Genomic DNA, 27,681 nt, shown 5'->3' with positions numbered 1-27,681 from the left:
TGGGCATCTACTTCAGTAGGGACTAATAGTAGGCACTGTGCTGTAGTACTTTATGTCTAATAGTCTGCTAGAGTGGAAGCAAGGACTCAAACATGGGCGAAATCAATATTCTCAGCAGCACTCAGTTGTTTCCTGGCTCTATTTACATATCTCTTTTTGTGAACCAAACTTGACTGCAGTAGTGGATGTACCCAGAACACAGAAGATTCAGCTCCTGGCTTTGGTTACATGTAGGAGAAAAATTAAGAAATTCAGTGCTAGGGACTTCAATGAGTAAGAGAAATTTACTGAAACAGGAAAGTTGATGCTGGAGCATACAGATAAGAGAAACTCGCCTGAAACAAGAAAGCTGAATTTGGAGTATATTCTATGATAGATGACTTTTTTTTCCACCTGTTTAGTAAAGGCAGTAAATGAGAACATCTACTCAGCAAAACTATAGCCCTCAAAAGGAAGTTTTCTAGGCTTCCCTACTTAGACAAAAAAGGGTGGGTTTTTTTACTCAGTTTTAATTGGTAGCCTCAGGCTGTGTATCAAATGGCATACTTTATATGTACATCCTTTGCTTTTATAATTTTTCTTGAAACTGTTGATGGTTTTGAAAATGAAAGGTAAGTAGTAACGGTAGAAGTACCAGAGTATGAGCAGCAGGTGCTATGTGTATTTGCCAATACCTCTGCAAACTTCATCTAATTATAAGTCGCGATTATTTTGTTTTAAATCCTGCTCTAGTGCAACAGTGTAGCATAAACTCAAGGAACAGTTTCTGCAGTTCGAACAGTGTTGCAAGGAGGGTAAAATAAAGGCCTAGTCAATACCTCAAGCCCAGGCTACCCAGGAATTGTCACCTCTTACTCTTTTCCACAGCACTAAATGCTAAACAGTAGATATTCCTGAAGGTGAATGAGGCTGAGGAGCAGAATTTTGGGGAGGGGTGTAGCATCTGGTCTCATAGGAGCAATTGGTCATAGAAGCAGCCTCAGCCCAGCTGTTATAGACTGTTGTTGCAGTTTACTCTGCTGTCTCTTTACATCAGTCTTCTGTTTGCCTGGATTCTTTGTCCCTTGGCCTTGCTCCAAGATATCGTTCATGTTTCTTTCTTTCTTCTTTCTCATCTGTATTCTTCCTTCTACCTCTTACCTCTCAGTTTCCTGTATTTTTATGTTAAGCTAATTCTCTTCTGACTAAATTCCTCTCGTGAATTACAAATACTACCAAAAAAAAAAATGTAAAAAGGAATTTTAAAACTGTGCTTACCATCTTCACTGTTCTTATTGCATGCATTTTTCTCTTTACGTTGACACCTTGTGTGTTTTGCATGTTTAGATTGGTAACAGGGGAGAAATGTAGTCTCTCACAGCTGTTTTCATCTGAACAACTTCTAGCAAAATAAGATCTATTTTTCCTTGTTTCCAGTTCACCACTGTAAGAGCAAAATATTTTGCCTTCTGAAGGATTATTTTACCTAGTTCTAATTTTCTTCTTGCTGCTTATTCCTTGCTATTTTTAGTTGTCAACCTCCTGACATACTCAAATTGGGGTAAAGCTCTAGGTGGAAGAAAAGCTGACAACTTGGGGTTCTTTAATAAGTACATTTTGTATAAACTTTTGCACAGCATGTTGGAGGCATGTAACAATCTCTCATCCTGCACAGCATGACAGTTTTACTTCTCTAGTATTGTGGTTTTGTTTCAAATTTGAGCCATTTGGACTCCATTTCAGCACCATGACCATGGAGGAACTGTTAACATCTCTGCAGAAGAAATGTCGAACAGAGTGTGAGGAAGCTCACCGGCAGTTGGTGTGTGCTCTTAATGGCTTAGCTGGTATTCATATCATTAAAGGTAAGACTGGATGGCTGTTGCATATTCTTTACTCCTTTTAGTGAGCTAATTATGGTTTAGATGACACCATGTAAAAACAGTGTCTTTTTTGAATTCATAGAAAAAGCCATGGTGAGATCTTGGGAAACTAGGAGGCTTGTAACAGTGTTTGTAACAAAAAATAACATTAATTCTAGATGAGAGAGAAAATAATAGGTGGTGTTTGGTGCATCTTTGAGATGTCTCAGAGTATTTCTGTTTTTTTTTTTTTTGGTTTATATTCTTTCTTGATTCTACTGTCTGTATATACTGGGAGGATAAAAGAAGTCATACTTGTGTAATTGTACTTAACCTGCTTTTGTTTTATCAGTACTGCTTTCTTGGCTTCTGTGCCCTCTGCCATGCGAACTGCTATGCTGACTGTGGAATCTCTTTGCTGCTACCTGCTATACAGCTCTGTCAGTGTAGGTTTTGTCTGAATTAGGAAAGTTTTGAATGGGAAACAAAAATAATTATATTAATCTTGAATGTTCTGCTAAACAAAATAATAAATTTAAATGTCTTAGTTATGAACGTGGTAAAAAAATGCCTTTTTGCCAAGTAATAAGTCTTTTAAAGCTGTCAAGCTGCTTGAATTTTTCAGACTCATGTTAAAGTCTTCATTCAGATGAGAAGCAGCAAATTGTCAGTTCTGTTACTTGTCTTACAGAAAGACTACATTCAGATTCTCTAGTCCGTAGTTAGTAGGTTTGAAATACTTTAAGGTTGCAGGATGGAGTTCAAGTTTTTCAGATAGAATTAAGTGCTTGAAAAGACTTCTGTACAGATTAAATATTTCTAAAATATTCTAGTAGCAAAAATTAAGTTTGGCATTTTTTGAAAAGCAGATTGTTGACAGTTGCATCTGGTGAGAAACAAAAGCAGGACTGAGGCGAAGTTCTGCTCTCTAACTTCCTCCTGTCCCAGCATTACTGTTGCACTCAGCCTTCTTTATCAGGAAGAAGAAAATGCAACTTATATGCAAGTAAAGGCATGAATGTATTGTTATTATAATTGAAATCTTATCGGTCTAATTGTTATTAGTCTAGATCTAATTGTTACAGGCAAAAAATAATAATAATCACATGTCCTTGTTTCTACTGCTGGTCCTGCTTTTATATAAGCTCACCTTTCTGGGTCCTGAGGTCAGTGGTTTCATACTGGTGGTGGCAGTGCTATGGCTAGTTCTGACCACCTGGAGTTCTTCGTCAGGAAGATGTTTGTGTTGATGGTTTCTCCTTTCTCACTCATGGATCCAATTAGGGTCTTTTTTATGTTTGCTAACACATCTTTACACCTTTCTCTTCATTGGTCTGCAGCTCCATGTTGACACCAAATTTAGTGTACGTGATGCCTTTTATGAATGTTACATGCTATTTCTTTGTTCTCTTTGTTGCCCCTAATGCCAGTTTTGTACAGCTCTAGGTCTGCATTTCTTTGACTGTGGGTGAGTTGTTTATAGCCATGGCTTCCTTATTCACTGCCAAGCCTGTGCACCATCTCTTAGCATCCCGTGGCTGTACTCTACACTGCATCCTATGTCTTTACTTTTCAAGGCCTCTGCTATTGTTACTAGGCCTGTATTTCTCTATACTACATTATTGTGTTAGTTGTAAATATCCCATTCTACATGGAATGACTGCTTGTAACTGCTATCTATATAAACCTGTGATTGTACCACACAAAGATAAAAAAAGTTTTTTAAAAAAATAATAAAAATTAGCCACAGGCACCTAGCAAATTAGAGAAATTGCTTTCACAGCTAAGCCAAGTAAAAGGTCCAGGCATGTAAAGAAAAATTAAGAGGAGGCCTATCAGAGCCTCCAACTTGAGGCCTTGCAAATTCAGCACATAGCTTTTGGCCTGTTACTAGAAATGGCAATTGTATATTGCAGGACTACTCCCCTACAACTGGCAACTATTTCAGTGTAAGAAGCAACAAATCTTCTTGGAATAGGGTTATTACACTTCCAGATATGTAAGAAGATGACTTATGTTTTACGCCGTTATCTGTCTTTATACATTTCATGTCCCTGTACTTCTCTGTGTTCTAAGAGTCTTAAAAGACTATTACTGGTTAAGTAAACTTCCATCAATTGAGAAAATAAAATAAAAATGGATTTTTTTTTTTTTGCTGCTTTTCCATATGCAATTTCAATTTTGTATTTCTTTTTAAATTTATACAATCTGTTTTCTGAGAAGTGATTGCAATGTTAGCAGCTTACATCAGTAGTTATGCTCCCTGCATGTATTTAATCATTTCTGCGTTTCTGAAGTACGACGCAACTTTCGTTGTTTTCACTGAATGTGAATAAGGTATTTGCAGTACAGATTTAGTAATGCACCACTGCAGTGAGCACTTCTTAGTGCAACATGTGAGATGTTTTGGACTTATGCAACTGTGAATACATATTTTAAGATCAAGAAGTCTAGAGATCTTGCAGTCGCAAAAGATACTTGATTTGGAAAGTGCTTTAGTCTTTGTAAAATGTAATACTCCGTCTTTTACTAGCTTTTGGGGGGCAGGGAGGAATGAATAGGGAAGATTTGCTTGAAGACAAGCAGATATTATACAGCCTCTCTGAAAGCATCCTAGTATGTTACAAGTGATGGCTAGTCATGGCAGCTTGTATATTTAAAAATCAACATAATACGTATATGTTTTTGTTCTTTTTTAATTCAGGAGAATATACATTGGCTGCAGAGCTGTACAGAGAAGTGTTACGATCATCTGAAGAGCACAAAGAAAAGCTCAAAACAGATTCTTTGCAAGTGAGTGAACATTCAAATGTAAAGAGACGTAGTTAAGAACTGGAATACATTAGATTTAATTTAACAGGTCAGTCTTCTCTTCCTTTCAGTGGTGTGCTGAATGACTCTTTCAGCCTGCTGTCATTATCACAATATTTAGATAGGAATCTGCCCAGTGATCTTCATGTTTGTTTTTGTTTTTATAAATACAATAGCTGTTAAAAAAATAAAAAACACTTTTGCTTGTGATTCTTCATGTTATCACAGAAATAGTGTATGATCTCCACCTGCTGTTCTGCAATAAACTTAACAAGCTGAATCCATAGACTTGTGCGTGTGACTGTGACTGCTCACACTAAAGTTACTGTATGTAAACACAGGATTCTGGGTTTGCATTGAGGAAGATATTAATGTGAAAAATGATATAGAATAATAAAATTATTGCACTGCAGAAGATGTTCTCTGACGGGACATCAAATCAAAGTAAATTTTCTCTTCAGGCAATATTTTAATACATTTTGAATACTATATTAAAAATATAAATATATCATATTCATATAATATATAAAATATAAGTATATTTTTCTGGTAAAAAAGCAATGGTTCTCAAAGTAACATCTTTATATTTCTTCAAGAAATACCACCTCTAAATTGACCAAAATTCTCTTAAGCATAACAAGATACTTAAAATGTTAATGACAGATAAATAAGAATGAGTTGTCTATTGCTTTAATTTGCTTGTTTCACTAAGTTATTGTTTGATTATCTTGCATGTGGTCATCTAGCTCCCTTGTGCTTCTTTGATCCTTCCTTCTCCTTTGACTTCCCAGAGGCATTTTTCACTTAGCATAGCCATATCAGCATAAACTTATTAAGCTACTCATAATGAGTTTAAGTAAGTTGTTTTACTGGATTATGCAATCCAATAAAGTTTTTTTGTTTCCATAAAATGTACAGTACCTAATACTGCATTTGTGTAATAAACCCGAACATTTGTACAGTTGAGTACTTCCCAGTTGCATAGGCTTAGCTCTTTAAGATAATGGCAAACCAATGCTGACCAGTGATCTTCAGTGACTGAGACAGTAATAGGGCAAAGGTGAAGTGAATTCCAGGAGGTGGGAAGGGCACAAGTTCATTATAGTGGAGTTTATTAGTATGAGTTTGTGGGAGATGTGCAGGCAGCACAATATTAGGAGTCTGGTTTGGGAAACGTAGGGTGAACCTAGGGAAGAGGAATAGAGTTGCCCTGTATTAACAACCAAGTTTATATTCCCTAAAAATAAATAAAAAGGTCATGGTTTTATTCAGTCCTCTTCTATTTCAGAAAAGTGAAAAATATGAAAAATGACTGGAGCTCTTGGGAGCTGTTTTTTTTTTCTTATACTTTATTTTACTTTAGGATAAGTGAATTGTCTCATTACAGTATTCTGAAAGATATTTACAAAAGAATGTGCTCTGAGATAAATTGTTTTCCATAGTAGTCAAGGGCTGTTTTAATTAGGAAGAGGGTGAGAATCTGATGACTTGGTATCAAATGTACCTGCTAATTTGCTTTTGAGGTGTTGAAGAAGGTCTTGTTACTGTTTCACTTACTACCTCAGTAAAATGAGGAAAAGAATGTTTATTTTCTTTATAAGATGCTTCCATATAATAGAGGAAAAAAATGAAACTAATTTTAAATGAATACTAATTTCATGCTGTAAGCTTTCATTGCTGTTTAAGCATTTCCTGTCACAGATATTTCAATGTATTTTTTCGTAATTGCGGTTGACTTTGTGTATATTTAGAGACTACATTCAACACATAATTTGATGGAATTGTTGGCAAAGCACCCAGGAATTCCCCCAACTTTGCGTGATAGCCAACTTGCAGAAGAGGTAAATGTTCGTTTTTGTACAAATACATTTTGAAGAGCACCTTTTTATTTTTTATCCTTTGATATTTTCTCTAAAGAAGTAACATTAATAGCTTTCAAGTTAACTGTGTACATTTCCTTTCAGGCTAGTAAAATCAAGAGCTGTTTAGTGTGTGAGATGAGAGCAGAAATATCCAGTAAAATGCTGCTGTTCTGAATGCTTGGTGAGCTCTGTGAGTGTGTTTTATGGAAGCTTTAATAATGTTTATCTCTAAAATGTGATTTTTCCGCACCCCCACAATGTTCCTGAGGAAATAACGTACAAAGATTCTACTGATAAAAATGCATCATCCAGAATTCTTCTGAGTCCCTTACTTCCTTACGCTTTCTTTAGCTTTTCTCATTTTAACTGCAGATAGTGAGAGTCTTCTCTAGGTGAAGTTTATTTTTCTTGCATAGATGCCGTGTACTCCAAAACTCTTCCCCATCCCCTAGTAAATATAGCTACTACTGTCTAGTGCATTTTCTCATGCCTTGAAGCTATTTTTTTACCTCTCTTTTTAGTCCTATGTGTGGAGCTGATATCTTCTTTGAAACCTTCTTGAGAAGGTCCTGATTTGCAGTGTTCTTCATTGCCTGAAGTTTGCCAGTGGCATCTGTCCAGGCTCTCTGTGTATTACTTATATTGTACTCACATGCCCTACAGTAACTGGTTCACCCCTGTCACTCTTGTACTGCCTAAACATCTAGAAAGGTTGACCATCTTTGGCTGGATGAGCAAGTCACTGGGTGTTACTTACTGTGTGCATAAACCTGTTTAACTATACCCTTAATCTTAACTGGGGAATATCTGATAAGGTAGCTGGGATCAATGTTCCCCGCTGGTCACTTGTAGTGGACACATGGGCCATATTTGCAAAAGAAGGTAGTTATTGTGGCATCATCTGGATTGGAAAGAATCTTGGGAGCTCTCCAGCTGAATCTCACCCTCAGAGCAGGGTCAGAATTAATTTCTGACCATGTAGCTCAGGGCTTTATCCAATTGGGCTGTTGAAACCTCCAAGGAAAGAGATTTCACAATTTATCTGAGCAACCTGTTCCAATACTTTATAATCCTCATAGTGGAAAAAAAGAAATTCACATAGAACCTCCCATTCCAATTTATAGTCCTTTGTTCACTTGCTACATACTTCAGTAAAGTGTCTGGGTCCCAGTGCTTGGTGATTTCCTTCTATATCATCTGGAAAGCTGCGATTTTGTATCCTCGAAGCTTCTCTTCTCCAAGTTGGACAAGCCCAGTTGTTTCAGCCTCTCCAGTTATGTGGTGATCATTATCTGTCTTGTTATGTGGATATCTTGTGATATTTCATCATTTTTATGCAAATTCTATGCACAAGTAGCATTTTTTTCTTTTAATAAGATTTGTTCTCCCTAAATATTTAAAGAAGTTTCTACCCGACTTTATAGAAATACTGCTCATTTTTTTTATTGACCTGTAGCTAGCAATTTTTTTTTTATGTCACCTTCTCCTGACATTATTGTAAGGAGGAAGATCAGAAAATCTGTATTTGGTTTATAAACATGAAGCAGGGATTGTTTTTCATAGCTGTCTTTCGCCAGTAGCTCATCCAAATATGAGTCCTGTGTACTCTTGGTAAACTGAGCTCCATCTGTAACAATAATATAATTATCTTGATAGTAGGAAAAAGAAGAAAGACTTAAACACACCCTAAACTGCACAAAATAAAGATATCTAGTGAAATCAGAATGTAATGGTAAGAGATACATACGTATGTACATGTTACTTGTAAGAAATGTAAGTTATTTGTCCATTAGTTTTAAAAATATCAGATAAACTGGTACTGATTATACTGCGGAGACACCTGCATACCAGGAGGGGTTTTCACTGTCAAAAGTAATTTTTATGAAGAAATTGTATCTGATGCACTTAAAAATAATGAAATTTAAACTCTACTTGTTAATATAGGTATAAGTTTTATATGTAGGTAAGTTGAATTGTCCTGTTCTCACATTGTTCTAGGATCTTTTTATTGTTCGCTCATTTAACACAATATATTTTAATGTACAGAGAAGTAAGAATAATGAGCCAAATTCCAGTTCCTTTTGGTAATGTAATTGATTCCTGTGGTGTTGTTTAGACTTGCCCAAAAGCAAAATTGCATAATTAGTGTCTCTTTAGTCATTTGTCTTATCACATTTTTTTGGACTTACTAATAAATGCTCTATTCTAGAGGAAAAAAAAAATGGTAAATTTTGCTTGCAAATGCAAGTGGGTAGCATGTAGGTGGCTAACCATTTTAAAATATTAAGGTAGCTGGGGAGCTTTTACATTTTCAATTATTCCTCATAAATATGATTTGTGCATACTTTAAACTCTTATTTCCATACAGGCAGAACAACTTCGACAGCATTATATGAGTAAATCCAATGCAGAAGTTGCAGAAGCCCATCAGGCCTTACAGCCAGTTCTTCAGACCATTCGGGAGCTTCAGAGAAAGGCAAGTACCTCTGACATATTTAGTCTCTGCAGTTTGAGATTTTTTTTTAAATATTATTTTCATCTGTTTATCCAGAACTCAAGCTGCTTATTATCTCTAACAGTTCTTTGAAGGCCTATTTGGAATGGGACTTTGTCAGTGTGTGCACACACACACAGAGCCCCGAAACATATTCTGTGTTTCCCACATAGAGGTATACAGTGCTTGACAAAGAGATGACTAAAAACAGAAGTACATCGTGGGATGATTGTAGTAAATATTAAAACCATGATTGATTTTTATATTAACCGTGCTTCACTTGTAATTTAGGTAAATAAGTTATACGTTTTGACCTTGAAACATTTCTGTCGTGTATCAGATGGTATTCAGTTATTTTCAAAGGAACTGTTCTTTGACATGAATTTGGTCATTGTGCTTAAGGCTTAATTGTGTTTAGTCAATATGACAATTCAGGTTTCATGGAAATGTTCAAGCCCTTGTTGTGGTTTGAGCTCAAAGAGCAACTGATCACCACACAGCTGCTCACTTCTTCCTTCCCTCCCAGTGATGAGAAGGGAAAAAAATAAGCAAGGCTTGGGATGGACGCTAGGACAGTGATGGGCAAGTCACCCATTATGGTCATGGGCAAAAGACAGACTCATTGGGGTAAGGAAAAAAAAAAGAACATAAATTGAATATAGACACTAACAACAACCCTTAACAGAGTAGGACAGTGAAAAGAATTGCCACATCTTGCTAACACCTTCCTCCCATCCCTCCCTTCTTCCTGGGCTCAGCTCTGCTCCCGATATCTCTACCTCCTCCTTCCAGCAGAGCATGGGGCAGGGAATGGGGGGTGCAGTCAGTGCTGCCACTTCTTCCGTCTTCAGTGGGGGGAGCTTCAGGAACTTCTTCCCCCTCCTCCATCATGGTCCCCCTCTCACAGGAGACAGTCCTCCACAAACTTTCTTCAATGTGAGTCTCTCCCACGGGCTGCAGCGTTCCCCACACTGCTCCAGCGTGGGTCACCAACTTTCTCCAACTGGAGTCCCTCCCACAGCCTGCAGCCCTTCCCGAGCTGCTCCCGTGTGGGACACCCCCGCATGCTGCAATCTTCCCAGCACTGAATTACAACAGTGGGGGCTACCTTTTCCCACAAGATCCCGGCCTTCTTTGGGCACAGCACCTTGATCATCCAAGCAAAGCCCCTCACAAGCCATAAATCAATGTCTGCTCCACTGCAGATCTTCATGGGTGACGGGGGGGCGGGCTGCCCTGCCATCTCACCACGGGATACAGGGGGGTCTCTGCTCTGGCACACCTCCCCCCTCCTTTCTTCCTCTGTTCCTCCACTGACCTTGGTGTTCATGCAGCTGCTGCAGCTCCTCCTCACAAGTCTGACTGCTCCTCACTGTGTCCCTTCTTAAATATGTTATCCCAGAGGCGCAGCTGATTGGCTCAGCCTTGATGCAGAGGTGAGGCCGACTTGGAGCTGGGGAACTTCGTGAAGCTTCTCACAGGGGAACACCACTGTAGCCCACTCCCCTGCTACCAAAATAAAACTCCACCACTCACTCAAACCCAGGACAACCCTTAATGAATTGGTGAACACAAGTTGAAATGCTGCTTGTCACTTGCATAATAGTAAAGTAATAATGAAGAAATGTGGGGGAACATGAGGAAGTAAACTTCTATGTATTTTTCACCTTTTAAAATTATAAGATCACTTCAGTGTTGCTCTGTTAATTTCACAGAGAGCTTGCTTTCTCTCATGAAACGATTCTTTTACCTCTTTGAGAGGAAGAAAGAGGAAACTGAGATTACAGTGTCTCTGTGTGACTAATCTGTGTAGATGGCCTTGGTGAATTTAACTCTACTGAAGCAATCTGAAGATGTGGAAGTAGATGGGAATGTAGAATATTTCTTAATCATGTATTTACTTAAAAGAGAAAGGGGATATTTTTAAAGCATATTCTTATCATCTACTTTCCATGGAATTTACCAGTTTGTGTTTGAGTGTGGCCTGAAGAGCAGCATAAGCCTCTGCTGCTGTGAGTGAATTGGTTGTTTACTGAATGCTTGTGGATAAATCTGTTCTTTTGCATACAGATACATTCAGGTTCTCCTTGGTGGTTGGATGTCATCCAGACAGCAATACAGTATGCCATCGATGAGGAGCTTGTTCAACGTGTGCAAAATGAAATAGCCAGCAACTACAAACAGCAGATTAATAAACTCTCCATGGCAGAGAAGTAAGAGAATAGCTAAAATAGGCTAATGCTTATAGTTAAGTCTGCTCAAGTCCTCTTACCAGTTTGTGCTAACACTTGCAATTAAATAGCAGGCATTTTTGTTTCAGAGCATCTGGGTTGCAATTAAGTTTCAAAAACAGTCCGCCAGAAAGTGTAACTAGATAGAAGACTTGGGAATAAAAGCAGGAGGATTAATTTTCTCTTAGAGAAGGATTCTTCTAAATGTTCCTTTGTATTATCTACTGTGGTTTTACAGTCTTCTGTACTTGTACAACTGCTGAGCAAGAAAGATTCAAAGTTTATTGCATTAAAATTGAGTAAACTAAAAGAAACTGACTTGCTTAAATAAAAAAGTAGACACAATCCCAGAAAATCATTGTGTAACAGCATAAAACAGCATCACTAATTTTCTGAGCAAAGAATTTTATTTTGGTTTCATGTTAGGGACAACAGTACCACAGTTGTGTGCAATTCCAGAGTAATGGATTGAAAGGGATATCTGGAGGTCACCTAGACCAAACCCCAGCTTTTATGTACCCAAGCCCATGCTCAAAGATTCAACATGATCAAGTTGCACAGGGATTTGGCCTGTTAAGTTTAGGGTATCTCCAAGGAGGGAGATTTCATAGCCTCTATCTGAAGCCTATACCAGTATTTGACCCACTTGTTGGGAAAAAAAAAAATTAACTTTACAAAAAGATTATTTTTGTGTTGCCTGTGTTGCATTTTGTGTCTGTTATTTCTTGTCCTTTCACCATGTGCCTTTGAGAAAGCTGCTTGCTCACTCCTTCCCCCTCAGGGATGGGGAAGATAAAATAAAAGGCTTAGAAATCAAGATGAGGAGAAGGAGGGATGACATGCCCATTATGCTCACAAGCAAAAGACAGACTTGTTAGGGCAAGAAAAAGAACATCAATTTCATTTGACCACCACCACCACTTTTCCAATCAGAGTGTGAGAGTGAGAAATATGACATCTTAAAGCTACCTTCCTCTGTACCTCTCCCTTCTTTCTGGGCTCAGCTTTGGTCCAAATTTTTGTCCCTCCTCTCCCGCAGCAGCATAGGGGCATGGGGATTGTGGTCAGTTTGTCATCCATTGTTTCTACTGCTCCTTCCTCCTCAGGGGAAGGATTCCTCACACTCTTCCCCTCTTTCAGCATGGGTTCCCTCTCATGGAGACAGTCCTCCATGAACTTTCTCTGCCATGAGTCCTTCCCATGGGGTTCAGCACTTCACGAACTGCTCCAGCATGGGTCTCTGCTATGGAGTGCAGTCTTCCTAGGGACAGAGTGCTCCAGCGTGGGCTTCCCTCAGAGTCCTGGCCTTCTTCAGGCACACCCACCTGCTCCATCATGGGCTCCTCCACAGGCTGCAGGTGGGCATCTGCTCCACTAGTGACCTCCATGTGTTTCAGGGGGACAGCCTGCCTTCTCACCATGGGCTCTGCAAGGGAGACTCTGCTCCAGTGCACCTCTCCCAACTCCTCTTCCTTTATTCCACTGACCTTGGTGTTTGCAGAGGTGTCTCCCTCACAACTCTTCCTCCTCTGAAGTTCTCCTTAAATACATTATCACAGAGGTGCAGTCACTGTTGCTGATTGTCTCTGCCTTGGTGCAGAGGTGGGTCTGACTTGGAACCAGGGGAACTTTGAGAAGCTCCTCACAGTGGCCATCACTGTAGCTCCCTCCCCTGCTACCAAAACCCCACCACACACATAAACCTAACACAGATACTCCAAAGCTGTCTGGGCATGGTCCTGGGTGGGCAGCCACCTCGAGGTGACCCTGCTTGAGCAGAGGGGTTGGAGAAGACAACTTCCAGAGGCCCCTTCCAACCTCAACCAGTCTGTGAGTGGATATGAATGTTTCATGGTTAAATGTTATTTGAGAATGATAGTATCTCATTCTGATCAAAATAAATTTGAGAAATGGATTGTTTGTATGTTCATGCTGAGCACATATGTCTGTGCATCTATTTATATGCTTGCCCATGTCACACTGGAAAAAAATTGATTTTTTTTTTTTTCTCACTTGAAATTAACTATTTAGGAAGTGTCTTTTTAAATTGTTGCTGCTTACAGGTTGTATAACCTTGGAAAAGCAATGCAACTGTTTCTTTTATAAAATAGGGATAAAACTTATTTCCTTTTTATTTATTTTAGCATACGCAATAAGAACTTAAAAAACAATGTTTTATGAAGTATTACTGGTCAGTGGTGGAAGCAACAAGTACTAATCTCTAGTTGAGTACTAGACATGATTAATCCAGCATATAGTTTGGGAGATTTATAAAAAGTCTGGAATATTTGGCAACTGACAGTATTAACAACAGACTTGTGATTGACATTTGTATGTGTTTTCAGACTACTTGGTTAGGAAAACTTGTTTATTTTATTTTAAAATACATATTGCTCAAGTAGGTCATATTAAATGCCAAACTTTAGTAGTGTTGCTAAACCTGTGCTTTTCTCTCCACATTTTACTTGAAGGGATGTTTTGGATCAAACTTTCCACATGGGGTAGAACTACAATCTTGTAATACACTGTCTTGAATGTGAATGCCAGACCTTGTATGAATGGTACACTCAGCCAGCGACCTCTGCTCACAGGAAAAGCACAATATGGGAAGTGCTTAACTGGTGTTCATGTTGCCACTTCAATCAAGAAAGACAGGTTTTAGGAAGATAGTTCACTGTCATGTCCATTTAATAATTTTATCTTTGAAAGCTAACTAGCAAAATACAGTATATTTTTTTGTGATGGGTGCAGGTCTGCTGTGAATTGCACAGGTGCATTGAAAAGCAGTTTATTGGATGACATGCAAATAAGACTATAAGTAGGTGCAGGTGTTTACCTTTAGTAGATTTGTGTTGTGGACCATCGTGTTGCAGATCAGTGTTGACTAATACTCGGTTGCCTTTCTCAAGTCTTGGAAAGAGCCTGATGGAATGATTTCTAACATCATTGCATGTAATATTAATAAGCATTTGCTTATGAACTTCATATGTTGTCTTAGATTGCCATTTAGTTGTTTCTCTTCTACTTCAAAATACTAAATTAAGTTTGGTGACTCAGTGTGCAGTTAGTTCCCTTTTTCTTTAAATCAGATTCCGTGACTGCAGAGGCCTTCAATACCTGCTCACAACCCAGCTAGAGGAAGTGAAGAAATTCCAGAAGATTGTAAGAGAAGCAGTGAAAAACTTAGAAGGCCCTCCCTCTAAGCAGGTTATTGAGGCTGCCACTATCTGCCATTTGCGACCTGTTAGACTTCCACTTAACAAGTATGTCTTGAAAATAGAAAATATGCTTTAGAAGTGTATTATTAAATTTTCCTTCATTTGAAATAAGAAGAGATTAGCGTATTTATTCTGTACTCGGGGTTTGTATGCACACAGATATCAGAGATCCATTTGTTAGAATTATGACCTTACTTTGGTTTTATTGTTATAAAGTTTTTTCCTGACAGCTATTATATAGAGTATGCATAAGACTGTTAAATTGGGGGTTTTTAAGGACTTTGTGTGGTTTTATATGTTGGAATAGGGAATTACAGGAATTACTTTGGTTTCTGATGAAATTCTGAGTGCTTCTGTTTTCAATCTTCTGTACTGCAGCTGTGTCTTCTGTAAGGCTGATGAGTTGTTCACAGAATATGAGTCAAAGCTCTTTTCTCATACGTAAGTTTATAGCTTTATAAACTTTTCACTATTAAGAAAAATTTGAAAGTTTGATTGTTTTACATTTTCTGCTTTTAAGTTTTCTGAAATAACTTTATGAATGAATTACATCAACTTCTTGCTGGTGGCCTTGATAGCAATTTTATTAAGTTTAATTTTCTGTGTAAATTTAATTTGAAAAAATTGTGTACAAGGAACAAATACATGCTGCTTTTTCTCAAGCTGCTATAATATGACCATATATTTGAAATTAAGAGTTCAAGTGTTCAGAAAGTGTGTGTATAAATACAAGTATTCTAGTTAAACGCATATTCCTGTTTGTGCAATATTTATTTGCAGTCCAGTTGTGTTATAATACCATACTTGTTCATAGATTTATTTTTATTTCTGTATAATTTATAAAGTAACAAAAATTGACTAAAACTACAATGAGAGAGGAGATTTCAGGCATGAATGCAGCTGTGAGCTGAAAGAAGGGTTGTTGCACCAGCACATAGTGTGAGAGAAGAATGCATAGTGGACAGTGCTGAGAGGCATAGATTACAGCCCTCTGCATGCTTTCTCTTTGACTTTTATCTCTCATACGCCTCACAATGTCAAAATTGGATTCAAATATCTTGAGGTCACTGAGAAAACATTTTGGAAAGTCTTTACTAGTGGAATGTTGGAATCAGGAAATGTTAGCGTGTTTCTGATTTAGCATTATTTGTCAAGGAAGGAACTGGGAAGCTATAGTGTTCTTAAATAGTGCAGTACACAGTAACTTTTGTTTAACTGCAACTCTTGCTGATTTAAGAATTCAGAATTGCAAATCTCTTCAGTGAATGTGACATTAATCATTAATAACTACTGAAAGATAATTAAGATGTGTAAGCCTTTACAAAAGCTATTGATGATTCTGAAAATTACTTGTACAGTGATTTAATTGCTGGTAATGAGGTCACTGTGTTCAAAGCGAGCTTTGGGGATATCAAGTAATAAAACAGCTGTTTGTGTTTGGTTTGCTTTAACCTTTAATCAAATATTAGAAGGCTGAAATATATGGTTAATAAATAGAAATGGATGCAGAAGTAAAATATCAGTGATTAATATCATGTTTGGTTTGTTTTTAAGTGTTAAAGGCCAAATGGCAATATTTGAGGAGATGATAGAAGATGAAGAAGGGCTCGTTGATGACCGTTTGCCCACCACAAGTAGAGGACTGTGGGCAACCAGTGAAACTGAACGTGCCTTGAAAGCTGTTCTCTCCTTTGCCAAAGCTCACCGGATGGATGTTAAGCTAACTGAAGAAGGCAGCATATTTCTGGAACTCTTTGAAGCCTGGAAAAAGGAATATAAGGTACAGTAAATGAGATGGTGATGAAACAATTGTGTGGTCCATTTAATGTAATGAAAACAAATTTAAGATGAATATAAACAAATCTAATCTGTATTCATGAAATTAGGGTTTGGCTACACAAAGTTTTTTCACAGTGTTTATTACAGGATTTGATTTTAAATGGTTTGTATATGATTTAAGAGTTTCTAAAAGCTCAACTGGCTACTAAGCAAATTAGTAAGATATGCAATTGCATCTATTAAGACAGTATACAGATATAATTAAATGTGTTTGTCTGTTTAGTTAATTCAGAATGTAGAAAGACTCAGCAAATCAAAAGTTGGTCCGTTCTGTAATTCTTTTTGCCTTCAGTCTTGTGCTAGCTATACATGTCCTTTCACTATTGCTTTATTTCCTGGATCTTGTTTACTACACAGTGTAACCTGAAATAATTAGTGTCCTGTTGTTTGGATCAGAGGGAACTACAGGAATATAGTGAGGCTTTTGTTGCACATCCTTGTGTGTCTCTTTCCTTGCAGTGAATAGATACTAGTGATGAAGGGAGAACAGCTGTTGCACACAAGGTTCTCATCCTGTCTTAGAGCTTAGGTGTAATCAAAAGTGTTTTCTCTTGAGTGCTTCTCCTTATTTTTAATTAAGACAGACTTCAGCTTCAGTAGAACACACTTGGTACACTAATGCCAGGTATATTGACTCTTTTGTACACTTCTCTTTTTGAGGGTCTGCCATCAGAGGAAATTCCTGTTCCTTGAAGGATTTTTGCCACTGTGATCTTTATCCCAGGCCTTCTGTTTTATGATTCTAGGAAATTGTAACTTAACTTGCTTTTTCCTAGGAGGTTTTGAAAAAGCGTTTTTTCTTGTAGAAGTATGCTATCCAAGAATTCAAACATTTGTTATTAGCTTTACTTCGCAGAAGAAAAGATGCTCTAGAGAGTGATTTACTTTGTGTATCTTAAATTCATTAGATGGAATTCGGTCTGCCTTTGTTTTTCACCAAGCTTGGTTACTGATCACCTACTTTCCTCCAATTGGTAGTGCAATTTAGGAGTGAGACTTAATCTGTATCTGCCTTAAAAAATATTACTAGGTTACAGTGTAACACAGTGCAAAACACTTTTAAACAAAATGACATCTCAATCAGCATTTAGGTGTCTGGTAGTTAAAGGTCTTGAACACGCTAAGTCATGCTACAGTGTCAGGTCACTTGGTTATGGTACCAAAATGTTGGCTGGAGAATAATGACCATATCTGTTCTCGTGCTTCATTATTTTATGTCCTCAGCTTGTAGCAGTTCACTAAAGGAGGACATAAGCTAACTGGTTACAAAGTTATGTGTTGGGGATTTTCTGTTCCAAGAAGGGAACACAGTCTCCTCATGTCCTTTTACTTTAGGAAACAAAATGTGGGACTGATATGCCAATGAAAATGAGAATAGTGTCCTTCTTTATGATTCCATCTGTTGTGATATGGAAATACTGATTCAGTTGTCCATCCTACTCTAATCTACATTGAGCTACAGGAATAATACTCTGTAAAATAACCCTTAAATCTAAAACAAGCTGGTTTTTTGTTTTTTGTTTGTTCATTTGGGTTTTTTTGGGGGGGCGGGGGCTTAGTTTCTCCCTTATTTTAGTTTAGTTTCTTTAGTTTTGGGGGAGTAAGCACCTTTCAGCTTATTCTCTGTCCTTACCCTGTATGCCAGGGTTAATAAACAGTAATTTTATGTTTGTAATCTAGGCATAGCTCAGAACAAATGCTTCAGTAGTCTTTCTTGATCTAAACAAACAACCAGCACACCCCCCCAACAACTGAGTGTTTAGAAATACCTTTACAATTGAAAAATCAAAAATCAACAAATAGTAATTCCTGGTTTTGCAAAAGGTCTTAGAATTTCAGTAAGATCACTGAAGATTTTTTATAAATATGTAAATAGTGGAAAGTTTGGGAAGAAATATTTTACAAATATTATCAGTACTTTATTGTCAATTTAAATGTATAGTATACTTTTAGTTATACCCATTGCTATTGTAGAAAGCCAGAATTTACTTTTTCTTGGGAGAATTGAATCTGATGGTATCTCCACTTCGTGCTTGTCTGACTATTGAGACCACTCAATTCATTAACATTTCTTTAAAACATATTTCATTTTTAAGAATCAGTCTTAGTACTATAACAGCTAGTTGTTTAAAGTTTCTTAAGCATTTTTTCTTATTTTATTCAACATTTGCTTAGTCTTGCAAGGCATTTTGTTTCTCAACTTTTAGTTGCATTAGTTATTGTAATAGTTGTAGAAGTAATGAGAGGCATCTAGTTATTGTTGTTCATAATGAGGCTGGAAAAGAAAGTAGGCGAGATGATCTCTATACTATTTGTTTTCCTTTGTTATTTGTTGTTGTGGCTGAACTACTGTAAAGAATTATTATCTCTTACTCCAAAAATATTTTCACATTACATATACTGTATGGCAGAGTCATATAAAAGGAACTCAACTCAGTTCTGCTACTAATTTGTTTGGGCTTTTCTTGCAGTTACTTCATGAATATTGGATGGTACTTAGGGATCACGTGTCTGCTATTGATGAACTGGCAATGGCTACAGAACGGCTGAGAGTGCGTCATCCCGATGAGCCGAAACCAAATCCACCAGTTCTACACATCATAGAACCACATGAGGTAAAGTACTTGGCAGGAAAGAAATGTGTTTTTTTTCTGACAAACCTACCTCCTACAAAAACAAAATCTCTATTTAGATCGATGTAACAGGTCTATAATATGCCTCTGTTTCCATTTCAGAAAGCCTTGGTGGAGTAGAGTTCCTATCTATTTTTATATTCAGTGTATGGGTCTTTTTGAACTTATAACTCTTATTTTGATGTACTTTTTGACAGACTTCTGACTATGAGTGGCGTGTTTCCAAAAGACTGCTGTCCTTCCAGCAGCAGATGAATGGCTCTAGGACCTTTCTCTACAATTGCCCAGTTTTGCACGCTGGTGGAAAATTAAGTTGACCCATATTGCTACTTTCCAAAGGACCTAAAAACAGCAGTGAAAACCTAAAAGAAAAATCTTTTTTCAATATCTTGGAATTTCTGAGCCACCTCTGAGACACTTTCTGTTCATGACTATAGAGAGCATGCTGGGTTGATTTAACTTCTTAATTTTTTTTTTTTTTTTTTCACTAATAGAAATGTTTTCAATAGAAACATTTCGTACGTTTTTTCAGTGAGATTCAGTGTTAGATAGAAGTGCTTCTTTTCTTTATGTGGGGAAATAGATGCTTCATCTATGTACGAAAGCAATTTTTTAAATGGAGCGCTCCGCTTAACAAATGTTTAACAAACTCTAAGATTTATCTATGTGTTTGTAACCATAAAAGAAACACCCATTACTTTGGCTTTCATCATTGAGGTGCTTGCCTCTTCAGCAGTATTAATAACTACACCACTAACAACTGTAATTAATCTAAAAAGGAGTCAGCTTGAGGTTTCTGTCTTTGTATAGGTTAAATGAAAAGAGAAATCTTCTAAGAAGTATAAAGGAAGTAACTAATTGTTTTTTACACATTGTTTTTGGAATCAGCAGTTTAGGATCTATTTGGGTGTAAGCAGATAGATAATAAATTGACTGAAGTTTGAAAGAAACTTTTAAAATATTAAGTTATTTTACATTAGTTTTGTCTCTGGAAAGAATCAATAATGCAAATAAAACAATAAAGAGCAAGTTTTGATACCTCCTGGGTCTCAGCCTGTTCACAGTACTGTGTTCATAGTGGGTACAGGAAAGGAATAAAAATCAGTTTTGCTTGGGGAGAAGCACATCTTAAATTTTACAGCATGAGCTGTTCTTCTGTCTGTCCCCAGTAAATTATTCAGTTGAATTTTGCCAAAAAATGAATTTAATTCTTATTGTAAAATTTAACTATTTTTTTTCTTCTTTTAATATGTGTTTGATGCTGTTTCCATAGGTAGAGCAAAATCGAGTGAAACTTTTGAATGACAAGGCAGTTGCCAAATCACAGCTTCAAAAGAAATTAGGACAACTTCTGTATCTCACTAATCTGGAGAAAGTAAGGTTTATGGTTCCTTGGTCTCTACCAAAGTGATGTACTTTATTTACCTAGTGGAAGAAACCTACCTTTATTTTTTTTTTAAACTTAAATTTTAGAGAAAGTATATTTTATGTAAAGATTAATTACATGTTGAAATTCAGTGTGTTGTTCTTTGTGTTACTGTGTAGTCATAAAAGTTTTTTATTACATTATATATTTTGGCTATTTTCTTCATTACACAGTCATAAAACTATGCACTAGTTTTAAATGGTTAAAACTTATTAAAACTAACTTTGCCATGTGTAGTAGAAGCTCAGTAAAATTATATATCTCTCCACATACCCTTGCTTTTTACAAAGAGCTTAGCTTCTTAAACAGGACAAGCAGGTCCGTAGGTTAAACAAGTCTGAAAAAAACAGGCAAACCCCATGTATGTTATGTTATTTTAACCAGTGTTCAAGTAAGTACAATTACACTTAAGTAAGCGTAGTTAAGTATGATTAAGTATGTTTAAGTGATTATACAACAATGTGAAGCTGATAGAAAATATGAGGAGTTTCTTGTTTGAAACTTGTATTTTACCAGGATTTTTCAAAGCTGTGGTAGACACACAGATGTTACCTGAAGGACTGCAGTATGATCAGTGTTCCTTTTACTTATCATAAACTATGTATTTTTTTAACTTCTCGTGATATTTATTTATTAATGACATTTTTTAATTTGCTCGCACAGTTGTTTTTTTTTTTTTTTAAGGACTTCATTACTCACTTTTTCTATAAGTTTGTTTGAAATATAGAATAAATATTTATTTGTTGAAACATAAAGTTTATATTTTTTTTCCTACTTTATAGTCTCAGGATAAAACTACTGGAGGAGTTAACCCAGAACCATGTCCGATCTGTGCACGTCAACTGGGAAAACAGGTAAGATACTGAGTCCGCAGGTTTTGGTTTTAGAATGTCTTTAGCTAGATCTGAGTCAGCTGTGTGTCAAATTTTCAACATCTGATTTTAAATGAACATTGTATTGAAACAGGCTAAATAAGCCCTTGTTTGTAACGTACCAACCAGCCTGTCCCCTGAAGTAACATCTTGCTCAGATGTAAGCACCTCTGCTGCCTTTAGCTGTTGACATCAATGCTTAAGTGTTTTGACAAAAGTGTTCCAAAAATGTATGTTGCTGATTGTTTTATAACTATGAATTTTTTCTTTCATACTTTCGTCAGAAAAATTTCTTTGCCATTTATAAGCTGGTAGAATGAAGAAATAGATAAGCTTCTGTAGTATACCGTTGTATTTTACTGTAACTGTTCTTACTGATAGTATTTTTTTTCTTCTAGACTTTAAAGAAATGGATATTAGCTACTTAAACAATAGTAAAAAACAATAGAATAAAGACTAGCAATTTGGATTTTTTTCCCCGCCACTTACCTGCTGAACCACAGGAGTTGAAATTTAAGTGAGATTTAATCAAGACTAATCTATGTCATAAAGTACGAAGCCATAGTTTGTACTTTACTTACTATGCATTAGGTAAAAACATGAAAGGACTCCTGTATATCGAACTAAATTGGCTCCTTTTTAAGGGTAGCTGTTTTAAGGTGCTTTAGCTTCTGTTAGCTTTATAGACATGTGTAAGCATGAACTAGTGTCCTGCCATGTTTCCAAAATCCTCTCTGGGCTCCTCTTCCAAGGGTGATACAGGTTTTTACAGACAACAGTTGTTTGCCCTGTTAAATGCCAATATGCTTCACCTCTGAGCTGGAGGAGCTCACTGAAAGAAAAAATATTTTCGTTAGCTTTAGCCAAGACTGACACATTAGATGATAGTAGCCATCATGTTGTAAGGAACTTCTAAAATGCTTTGTATCCCGTTGCTGCATGATTGAAAGAACCTTACAAAGCCTAAAAGATCTTTTGCTTGATAATCAGTTATTTAGAAAACTCCCTCTGCTACTTGGACCTGTTGGGTTTTTTTTCCTCTTAGAATGTCCTATATAACAGACTAGTACAGAGTAAGGCACTATTTCTAGGTGCAAAAACACTGCTTTACAGATTACTTCTTTATTATGGAAGGTCACAGCTGACACATAGATGTTCTAGGCCTGCAAAGGAAGAACAGCTTCTGCAATGCAATCTTTTGTTTCTAATGCATTCTGTCGAGAAAAAAAAAAGCATCTCTGTTCATAATCTTCTTTCTTTTTAAATCCAAAGATGTTGTCTAGGATTTAACAATAGGTAAAAATTAGAGCACTTTCTTTAGAACTTTTTTTAATAAAGACTGATCTAGTATGAATGTATAGATAAAGACTTTTACAGAAGGCCAATACAAACATTTGTGCAATTTTTTAAAAAATGGTGTAAATACTTAATCTGTGCACTTGAACTATGTGTTAAGAATCATCATTTACAGAAATGAAAGACTGTAGTGTCTTTTTTCAAGTTTAAAACTGGGAAAATGCAAAAAATTAACAATAAATGCAGAGAACTTGCGTGGATCATGAATCTTTCTGTGCTGGAAGACTTTGGAATCCAGGCTTTTAGCAGCTGGAGTGCTAAAAATTCTTTAATTGTTATTTGATGAGTTTCATGAAAATACAGTAATCTTTCTATGAAAATGTAATTTATCATGTATTAGTACACTGGTTTTCTTTTTAATTGATCCAAAACTGATACTGTGATGTATTGTTTTCTTTTAATTCCCTGCATAGTGGGCAGTGCTGACGTGTGGACATTGTTTTTGTAATGAGTGTATAGCTATCATTATAGAACAGTACAGCGTTGGCACCCGTCGGAGCTCAATTAAGTGTGCCATTTGCAGGCAGACAACATCTCATAAAGAAATATCGTATGTCTTCACTGCAGAAACTGCAAATCAGGAGGATGATATTCCTGTAAAGGTACGTTATTTATGTGAACTTTGTGGCCTGAACTTTCAGCAGTGCGTATTTGTTGTGTTTTGTTTCATACTACATTTAGGCAGACAAATTTACCATATCGTTTTTATAAGTAGGCTCACTTTTTCTAATTTGTTTTGCTTATAACAGATACAGGGTTTTTTTCTTTCAAATTGGACGTGATGTATATAGGCCTTTCTTACAGTGTAATCAGTATGTTCACATCCTTCCCCAAGGAAGGACACATGTATTCCTGTCAAGTAAAAGGTTTTTTTTTGTTGTTGTTTTGTTTTGTTTTGTGGGCTTGTGTGTTTTTGTTTGTTTGTTTGTTTAGGATACCATTTTAACACCTGCTCTTTAAATGTGCTGGAGGAAAGGCCGTGTAGATGGATTACAAAATTACACATCTGTTAAAGTAAAGCTGTCTTGGGATGGGGGTGGGAAGGGACAGCTTTTACTGAGCTTTAGTTATGATTTTTTTTTTTTTTTTTATTTGACACTGGGTAGAAATAAAAGCTGTTTGTATGCAGGTTATTATCTGGGGGATTATTGTTGTGTTTCTGACTTTTTGTAGCTAAGGAGAGACAAGGGGTTTTGGAGGCATAGTTTTGCTATGCTTGCTTGAAATGGGTAGTTTGAGAAAGCTGCCTGTACTATAAGGCTGTTCAGATAATGTAAATATTTTAAATTGATAAGTCTTCATTGTTAGCCAGAGAACGTAAATCCTGATTCTGCATTTAAGATTAGTCATCTAGAACGTTTCCTGAGCTACCTGAGTAGTAGAGTAGTTGTTTTGCATTTTGCATATCTGTGTAATATTGTCTGCTAATACAAACCATAAATAGGAGGAAAAAAAATTACTACTTTTTTAAAAGGTGAGACTGAACATTAAAAAGCTGGAGGGAGATTATATCTATGCTTCCTCCATGTCAGTTGTCTAGTAGTGTTAGTGGACATGTTCTAATGGGTATATTCAGTAACTTGACCCAAAGTTTATTCAGTAATAAATCACAGTAAAGAAAATATAAAAAAATTAATCCCATAAAATATTATTCATCAGAAACAATGCTTTTCATTGGAACCTGTTGACCATGAATTTGTTCTTTGAAGAAAGGTTTCTCTGGTGTGATGTTGGGGACATTCTCTTTTGTTTTCCCTACAAATGTATCATCAATAACATGGTTGTGAGGCCACTTTATTCAAGCTCATCCTCAATTCTTTTGATCTACTTGTGTAGTGTAAGCTTTTCCTCCATATTCTAGATGAGTGTTGACTCTCTGCAGCTGAATACTCTGCAAGTATTCTTTCTGGGGTTTTTTGATTTTTGTTTGAAAAAAAATCGAAAGGCAAACTTTGGAAGAACTATTAGTGCTGCTTGCCTATCTGCATTTTAAACTTGTTGGTATTTGGTTAAAGCCTCACTGACTGGACACATATACCTACTGAAAAGATGATTATTGAATAAAGAGTGACTTCTGGTCTTAGAACAGCTCCCTGCCTAGGCAATTTCTTTCTCAAGGCTTTCCACTGACAATGTACAGCTCTGTTGAAGACTGGTAGCTGTATTCTCCACTGTGACTTTGTGCGTTTATTCCTTTTAGCCTGGCTTTCTGAGGTGAATAATGTCTTTTCATTGTACCATCTTAGACTTCTCCCTTGATTTAGCAACCCATAAGATCATTTCAAACAGCTTGACAGAGAGTCCAGGTTTCAAAGGTAATTAATTTTCTACCAGTCTTATTAAAATAGCCATACACATAAAGTATATCTCCTATTTAGCAAAACACTGTGATTTGACTTTCCCCTTACTACAAAAGGTATCTTAATATTCAAGTCTGTGGGGGAAACTTTATTTGTAACTTGTGTCCATTCCTAATGACAAAAGTTAATGAACCTCTAGATACAAATGTGTGGGAAATCAGTCCCGACTGCACCTGTTTTATCTACTTTTCATGGTAACAGAGGTTTTTCATTGGGTTGAAGGCAGGGGTGGTGGAAGAGACATCATCTCCATGTCTTCAGCAATACTGACACACATGTAGTGCATAGGTATGTTTTTGCTTTGCACACATCTGTTACAGAATAGTGTTAAACCTAAAAACTGTGGTTATTGCAGTTCTGGAAGAATATAGAGGATTCTGGACTAAGATAAAAAGGTAAAAGACTAATATTAGTAATATTTTGATTTAGATTATACTGCTATCTTTAATTATACTATGATTATAATACAGCTGGACATACCAATCATCGTTTCAATCTGGTTAGTATAGATAAAAGTAATAATGAAATGTGCTGACAAAGGCTTCCATGTGGTCTCTGCAAGTCTTTTCGAACCTTGTGGCTGTACTGTGGTTGCTGGCCTGTACTAAAGTCAGTGCTACCACATTAACACTAGTTACGTGAGCCTCCCTGGACAACTGGAATTCTATTTTATGAATAGATACTTCCTAATTCAAATTATTAAATTTGAAGCAGTTGACATCATGTGGCACCAGGGGGAGTAAATAGGCTATATTTTTGAAGTACTAGTTATTAGGACCTCACTTCATACATGTTTTTTAACAGATTATTTCTGCAAGGCTTAGAGATAACACTGTGTTTCTAAGAAGAAAATTTCAAATATGTTTCATAAATTATGTTAAAAAATAAATAGAATAACTATATTTCATAAATAAAACAGAAGAAGCATATCCTCTACTGATCTCTGTAAAGGGTTGTAGTGTTCTCTTGAAGTATTTCTGCATCAAAAACTTCAGGCAAAGCAAAAATATTAATTCTGTATGAATTTGCATGTCATCTTGAGCAAAGCCCATTCTTATTTCATGAAAAATTAACAATTCATACTGTAGCTTCACTGTATGTACTATCAAAACAAACAGCATTGTTAAAAATAAAAATTTCTACCTCATATTCCTTCAAGGACAGTTAACAAATAGTAATTAACTTACTATGGTTTCTATAGATTACTGAGATTAAGATCAATATCTTGCAGTATATATATGAAAATTGTGTGATTTATTCAGTGCTTATATTTTCATCTGAACTTTCCCAGTCTCTCTGGTCTCTTTCAGTATTCAATATCCCTATTTTTCTTTTCTTTTTTTTTTTTTTCTTTCTGTTTTATCATATACATCTTGCTCTGTTGTACCAGCACTAGCCATCTTAAGTTAATGCCGTAGATACAGAAGGACTACTGTAAATGGGAGCATTTTATACTGAGGGTTATTATTGGCATCCCTGCATGTTTTGATTCTGTAAAAGTTTCCAGTGTCTGGTCAGTGTTACAGCGGGTGTTGCCAGCCTGTCATCTGAGACAGAAATTGTTTGTTAGAGGGTAGTTCTGATTCTAATGCATTCTGTTCCATAATTAATTAGAACTAGCTAATCTGCTTATAAATACTCATCTGTATATTCAATAAAATTGCAAACTCAAGTTGTATGGGTGGGGTAACGTTTTTTTAAAGACAGACAGAAACCCAAGAACTAATAATAGCAAGGGTACTTCTATGAGTTTCATGTCTTTATAAATATTAACAACAAAATTGACATTTTTTGTGTGCTGTGAACCAAAGCTTTAGTCAATTGTTAGTTCAATGACAAGTCTAGCATCGCTTGCCTAATATATTGTAAGCAAAGGGATGGAGGACTTTGCATACTTCTTATCTTGGTTAAAAAATTGAACAAAAAGACTGCAACCACTTTGATCATTGTGCTGATCTTTTCTTCACCATAGTTCCGCTGACTGATCTTGTACAAAGTCACATTTGTAACACCTACATCACAGAAGTCTGAAGGGTGGAAAAATCAACAACAGTATCTATATTTATTATCTCTTATAGAAGGGAAACATGGGACCTGTGGTAAGGTCCAAAAACCTCTCTGAGGAAAAAACAGAGCAGATTAGCCAGAATTGTCATCACTGGATCAGAGATGAATGGTATTAGCAAAGCACACAAATGACCCTGGAATGTGTAGGAAATACCAAAAGTTAGTCTTGGATCTCCTAACTGTAGGTGGTTATGATTGGCAGCTGCTGTAGGGCTGCAAATGTGCCGTTCACCCTTGCAGATCATAACACCTACTGACATAAGCATTTTTAATTGTCTGTCTGACTTTTGGAAGCAGTGTTAATGTCTACCAGGTGCAACAGAGTTGACATGAAAAAAGCTCTTTTATTTCTATGTCTGTGACACAGAACTGGAATCACTATGGAAGGCCCTGGGAAATAAAATGGTGCTGCTTATTGCAGCCTTTGGTAAAACAGTCTGCAGAAAGTCTTTTACCTGTATTTCTGGAACATTCATCTAGCAGCCCAGCACTAGTTCCCAGATTGCACTTAGACTGCTGACATCCTTCCCCGCCAATTCTACAAGCAGCATAACTTCAGTAAATTTGATCTGTTATTGTAGCAAGCCAGCATAGTTAATTCAGTGTTCAGAGGACAGGTGCAGACAGAAATAAAACAATTATGTTGTCCAGCTGAACCTAGCACAGCTCGA

At 36.5% G+C, this 27,681-nt stretch overlaps 1 protein-coding gene across 4 annotated transcripts in view; it reads left to right on the top strand.

The window, feature by feature from the left end:
• The window catches only part of SHPRH (SNF2 histone linker PHD RING helicase), a 58,224-nt gene that overhangs the window by 21,496 nt on the left and 9,047 nt on the right, over positions 1-27,681 (top strand). For 3 of the 4 annotated variants that reach the window (XM_033011636.2, XM_042795858.1, XM_033011638.2), the window contains 12 exons: positions 1,723-1,844; positions 4,546-4,634; positions 6,404-6,493; positions 8,883-8,990; positions 11,079-11,221; positions 14,329-14,502; positions 14,836-14,898; positions 16,012-16,237; positions 18,768-18,911; positions 20,203-20,304; positions 21,138-21,209; positions 22,997-23,185. In XM_033011636.2, coding sequence (XP_032867527.1) covers positions 1,723-1,844; positions 4,546-4,634; positions 6,404-6,493; positions 8,883-8,990; positions 11,079-11,221; positions 14,329-14,502; positions 14,836-14,898; positions 16,012-16,237; positions 18,768-18,911; positions 20,203-20,304; positions 21,138-21,209; positions 22,997-23,185 — 1,522 coding nt within the window. Of the gene's footprint in view, positions 1-1,722; positions 1,845-4,545; positions 4,635-6,403; positions 6,494-8,882; positions 8,991-11,078; positions 11,222-14,328; positions 14,503-14,835; positions 14,899-16,011; positions 16,238-18,767; positions 18,912-20,202; positions 20,305-21,137; positions 21,210-22,996; positions 23,186-24,829; positions 24,886-27,681 lie in introns of those variants that run through there. The other variant, XM_042795859.1, reaches the window with a different exon arrangement.

The sequence above is a fragment of the Tyto alba genome, unplaced genomic scaffold, assembly GCF_018691265.1.
Source record: "Tyto alba isolate M040663 unplaced genomic scaffold, T.alba_DEE_v4.0 Super-Scaffold_22, whole genome shotgun sequence".
NCBI classification, from domain to species: domain Eukaryota; kingdom Metazoa; phylum Chordata; class Aves; order Strigiformes; family Tytonidae; genus Tyto; species Tyto alba.
The sequence above is the reverse complement of the archived record's forward strand: the minus strand, read 5'-3'. Positions and strand labels throughout refer to the sequence as shown.